General features: G+C 43.0%; 1 protein-coding gene across 2 annotated transcripts in view; it reads left to right on the forward strand.

The window, feature by feature from the left end:
- Positions 1-2,998, forward strand: part of LOC117942232 (multiple epidermal growth factor-like domains protein 6) — a 51,488-nt gene extending 48,490 nt beyond the window's left edge. The window contains exons 35-37 of one of the 2 annotated variants that reach the window (XM_034867594.1): positions 502-630; positions 808-936; positions 1,317-2,998. In XM_034867594.1, coding sequence (XP_034723485.1) covers positions 502-630; positions 808-936; positions 1,317-1,396 — 338 coding nt within the window. In that variant the 3' untranslated portion in view covers positions 1,397-2,998. The other variant, XM_034867595.1, reaches the window with a different exon arrangement.
- Positions 2,999-5,596: the final 2,598 nt, after the last annotated feature.

Here is a 5,596-nt window from a genome sequence, read left to right on the forward strand (position 1 = left end):
CCCCCCCCCCCCCCCCCCCCCCTTAAAAAAAAAGGGGGTTGGTGTGAGTGTGTTCTGGCAAGCGGACAGACAGGCTAGTAGGTAGGTGGGCAGGCAAGCAGCCTAGTTATTTGATGAGAGACAGGTGTTTCCCGACTGCTTAATGCGTTCCTGTTACATCCTTGTGCCCTCCTGCCTGCTTGCAGGGCTCTCAGCCACAGTGTGAGCGCCTAAATGGCCACTTCAGTCCCAGCAGGAGATATGACTGAGCATTGCAGAGCAGCTGTAAGGCAGCCACAGGATCCGGAGACAGACCTGGCTCTTATCTAGTTGCCTATAAGAATGTAAAAGTTAATTCTTATATTTTGTATTTTCAAAACACAAAAGTAGATGTTAGGAAAAATCTAAAAAAACAAGTTCCTTAGTAGTCCATTCTTCTTGCAGTAGGTAGGGCAGAGGGTTATGTCATTAATGAAGACAATGCTTAAAGCTACAGTAATACAACCATGTATTTGTTTTCAGGGTGTGAATCTGGCAAGTTTGGATTAAACTGTGGACAGACATGTGAGTGTGTTGGAGATGCTCCGTGTGACCCATCGAGCGGACAGTGCCTCTGTCCCCCAGGAAGCACGGGACAGAGATGTGAAAAAGGTAGAGCTCAGCTTGAGGGAACCACACTTTTGTTAACATGACTATCTAAACTAAATGAAAATGGATGTTAAAATGCAGTGAGCAGACATTTAGAAAACCTGGCCCTCTATCCACATGTTTGTGTGCTGTGCACACTCTTAATTTATTCCAACCCTTCCACTGTCTTTTCTGTCTTAGCCTGTGGTGGAGACCGTTTTGGCCCTGACTGTTCCCTGCCATGTCAGTGTGCCCATAGAGCCCGATGTGATGGGCTGAGTGGGCGATGCCTGTGCCCACTCACCTGGCTGGGCCCCACATGTAGTGAAGGTAAATCAATGCTCCCATTGCCACGAACGCGAACGCGAACGCGAACACACACACACACACACACACACACACACGGTCATGGGCTGTAAAGCTGAACCAGCTTTAGTGAAATACTGTGTCATGAAGTGCGAGAGGCTGTGCCCCATCACTCTGTGTGTCACCCTGTCTCCCTCAATAGCTGCTCCTGTCTCCTGACAGTTATTTTAATCTGCACCCAGCATGGAGCCAGGCTTGAGGCTGTCTTCGTTTTACCTCCTCAAAGCAAAGCACACGGGAGACTACGTACCAGTTACTTCTCCTCCAAAAACCCCAGAACATTTGCTTTTGATTTTCAAATAGTGCTGATGTCTTCATACTTTTTTCTTCTTCTCCCTTTTCAGCACGTCTACACCAAAGCCCGGGACCGTTGAACCTTTCTGTGTCCCAAAGAAAGAGAAGAGCAGGCAGCAAAACCACATAACCCAAGCAGAGGGGCAAACTCCTGACTGGATGTTCAAACACGGGGGCTTGGTTCCATTAAGCATTACTCAGATCATCTTGGTAAAGGTGATGTTAGTAATATCATGTTTTTGTGAAACTGTCACTGCATCAGTGAGCCTGGAGCTCAAGGTAATCACCCAGTAGACCTGGCATGTGAAGGGCCCTCAAAAGGACCATAAACTCTAAACCCCCCCCCGAACTGTCTAAGATTTAAAGTCCAGGGTTAAACAGGCTTAGTAATACCCATTAATACCTAAATCCCATTTGTGACTATTGCTGATGGAAAGGGGTTCATTTGCTTTTCAGTTTTGCATGTAATCTGCTGTTTGAACAAGACACGACTGAATCTGATACTTACTTGTCACTGGAGAGCCTTAAAAAAACAATATTTCCTAATTTTTTTTATGTGTGTCCACAAATAACTGTCGCAGGTGAGCTACAAAAATATGGTCCAATAGAAGCCATAAATATTGAAGCAGGGGATGTTTCAAAATAAAAATGACTTCTGGACATATTTTGAAATATAAAAACATACTTGGCTTTAAAAGATCATTTACAACTATGTCTGGTATTTTTTTTTTTTTCCCAAAATGGTCAATTACATACTGTTTTTCCAGAAGTCAAGAATCTATTAATTGCAATGATGCAAAAAAACAGTGTTTGAATCCCCATTAAGACTTAGGGCCCTGTTTTAATGATCTAAGCGCACAGCGGGAAGCACATGGCGTAGGTGCGTTTAGGGCATGTCCAAATCCATTTTTGCTAGTTTGGCAGCGGAAATAAGGGTCCGTGCGCCGGGCACATGGTTCACAAGGGTTGTACTTAGTGTCTTCATTAGTTCATAGGTGTGTTTTGGGAATAACATGACATAAACCAATCAGAATGTCATCTCTCATTCCCTTTAAAAGCCAGGCGTGTTTGTACCTTGGCGCATTGTTATGATGGTGGTGGATTTGAACCATACTATTTTTATTTCTTCTTCTTATTTCATCTTTTGCATGTGTGTGTGCTGCTGCTTTTCCCTATGTGTGTGTGTGTGTGTGTGACAAGTATAGTGTGCGTGCGCGGTGCATAAGCCTAGGCGCATTTTACTAATTTGATGTTTAAATAACAATGAAATGCTGCGCTATTGACTTTAGACCAGGTTTCTGTTGCAGTCATTTACCACTGCCTCAAGATAAGCAAAAAAATAGGGAATAAAGAAACTGTGTCGCCCTAGACACTTGCGTCAGGCTTTGCACTGCGCCGGGTGCAAGATAGGACCCTTTATGTACTTTACTTCCATCATGGAGAGGCAAAGCCCCTCCCCTTCCGATGGACTGCCATGGGACCCTAACTCTGAAAAAATGTGAACGGTAGTAAATGGGGCAAAACCAATTATTTTTGATCCCCTTTGAATTGAGCCATGAATATAATGTTCATCAGTTTGATAGATAATTTCGCAAGTCAAGGAAGGTTCAGTTTACTGTTAAACTGTCAAGTATAACACTGTGAAAATGTGTAATTAGAAAGACTACAAACAGATGGATGATGTCTCGTTGAAGCCACGGTATCTGTGTGTATCGTACCGGGGATGTAACGATACTCAAGCAGCAGATCTGGCCCGTTCTTTTGCTTATCTGCTGAACAATTCACTGGATAAAACATATGAGGTAAGATGTTATGGACCAGACCATGTGACGTTAACTGTGTGAGACGAGAGATGTAGTTCAATGGGTGGTTTCACACAAAACTAAGTGGTCATATGACAAACATACGGCTAACTGAGACTTTCTTCGGTTGAAATGTTATTTTTTACATTTTTAAAGAAACATATTTGTAATCCATGTCTCAATTCAAACTGGATCAAAAAATAATTTGCCTTTTCCCAATCACTACAATTCTTATTGTTTGGAAAAATAGTTCCCATGTATTGGAAGTAGAAGGGCGTGACTTTGGCTTGCTACACTGAAAAAGCCTAGGGAAGGAATCATATCTATCACCTTATGTGTTTATTCCCATCATTTAATTTGTTTCTAAAATTTTATGTTTTAATTTCACACATTTGCCTTGTATTCTATGTTAAACTGCACCATTTCCCAAAAGAAAGTAACTCAGATCATTAGATAGTTGGTTTACAAATATTCTGAATAGATTTAGCAATGGGACTCTTTCACAAGAAAAGATTCACCTTAACTTATTTTATTGCCCATACACTTTTTACACACTTCTTTAAAGATATTGTCTTACATGAGTTATTTCAACATGGCTTATGGAATGAATGAACAAGCTTCATTACCAGCATTACAAACACTCTTCATTTATTAGCATTGATCATGTGTTTTGTTTTTGCGGTGCGGGGTGCTGGTCGTGGATTACTGCAGGCAAACCTTGCACACATTGCATTCTTTCAGATCTGTGTTGATTGAGTCAGCAGCTGATTCAGAGTTTGGGAATCTTATAAAAAATTATCAAATTGATGATATTTTGTTTCTGTGGTACAATATTAACAGCCTGTTTTTGTTTTTTTTACAACAAGATAAGTTCCATATCACTACTGCTATCCTTCACCATACATTTAATTTAAATGAAGGTGTTTCTTTTATGCAATAACTGTATTTGTATTATATCTCAGGTCAGTGCCAGTTGTATCTGTCATAACCTACTGTGCTGATTTTATGTCAGTGGTGCTACATTGATACATTTTGTTTGTGTAAAATTGATAAACTAAATTTGTACTTTTCCGAAGTCTTTATGTCCATGTGTCATCATCTGTGATTGTGCTTTGACTGAATCAAAAGAGAAAAAGAGCCATGATTCAAATATATAACGACTAAAACATATGTGGAAACCTGCTTTTAAACGTATATTTCTGAATTGTGTGCTTTTAATGCAGTGTTGCCTGGTACTGATTTCTGTGATCCCTGGGTGGGGTTGGAGACTGCAGTAAGGTACGGAGGTAGAGAGAAGGGGGAGGAAGGTTCCAGCTGTCATAAAGACCTATGGGATCCTGTGTATGTGGACATGTTAGTGTGTGTTTTTGTGCGAGGCTACTACCAAGCAGCTCTCATCAGCCAGAGAAGGGTCAAGCATTAAGGCCATGCCTGCCTCCCTGATAGTAGTCTAAAGTGGGTGGGGGTGTGAGACGCACCTGAGCAGGGTACACCGTTTGTGTGTGTGTGTGCGTGCGCGCGGTGTCAGTGTAAGAGAGAGCGTGTTCTCTCCCTGAGGCATTTTTCAAGTGCACTGGAGCATATTCTCCTCTATCGGCCAAAGGCGGCTGTGGGCTGGCAGAGGCAGGCAGGTGCCTGGACCAAACGTGCACCCCTTATCCAGCATCCCCGGGGTGAGTGATGGGTGAACGGCCCCGCTAGCGAAGGATGAAGCCCCCCACACCCACTCTACGGCTAGCTGATGGATGGGGGGCCGCTCCAGCTCGCCCTGTGTTGTGACAAACAGCAGATGTTCTCCAATAATGTTTATTGGCTGGGCCTTCATCTTCAGATGACACACACCTGTTTCCAGTCAAACAGGCCCAGAGAGACCATCCATCCACAGAGCCCTGGGTGGCCACTGCACCACTAGATCAGCCCTCCACACATAATGCTGGGCGCCACAGCAGACAGTGGTGCCACAAATAAAGAGCTGGCATAGTAATACCAAGAAGTAGCTCTGATGGATGCCAAACCTAATGTATGCTAAGAACACTGCCCTGTTGCCCCAGTCTTGTATTAGTAACAGTTCAAAGATACAGTAAGTAGCAGGGTCTTATTTCTTTGAATTAAGATGGTCACAGGAAAATGAGCCGATTCATCATTTTGGTTTCCTCAAAATGATCTCAGCACTTTTGTTTTAAGACAAGCGCAGGAACAAAGACACTCTCTGTGGTAAAAGGCTTTTGGAGGGGAAAAAAAGTCTACAGTTGTATGCATGCTGGCTCATCAGGAGTGCAGGAGAAAGAGAGAGAGAGAGAGAGAGAGAGAGAGAGAGTGCAGGAAACTGCAAATGAAATAGCCCGTAACAGGTAAGATCGCATCACGGGTACTTTTTTGACGTAATTAAGCATAAGCCACTCATTGCAAGAGAGATTCTATCACTTAACTGCCATAGCTTCAAGTCCCATAGATCATTTCTGCCCCTCTGCGTTGAACCAGATCTCCCAGAAGGCCACTGTGTTTTGAACTCCAGCTGACAAAGCTGT

This window comes from Etheostoma cragini, chromosome 3 (genome assembly GCF_013103735.1).
Source record: "Etheostoma cragini isolate CJK2018 chromosome 3, CSU_Ecrag_1.0, whole genome shotgun sequence".
NCBI lineage: Eukaryota > Metazoa > Chordata > Actinopteri > Perciformes > Percidae > Etheostoma > Etheostoma cragini.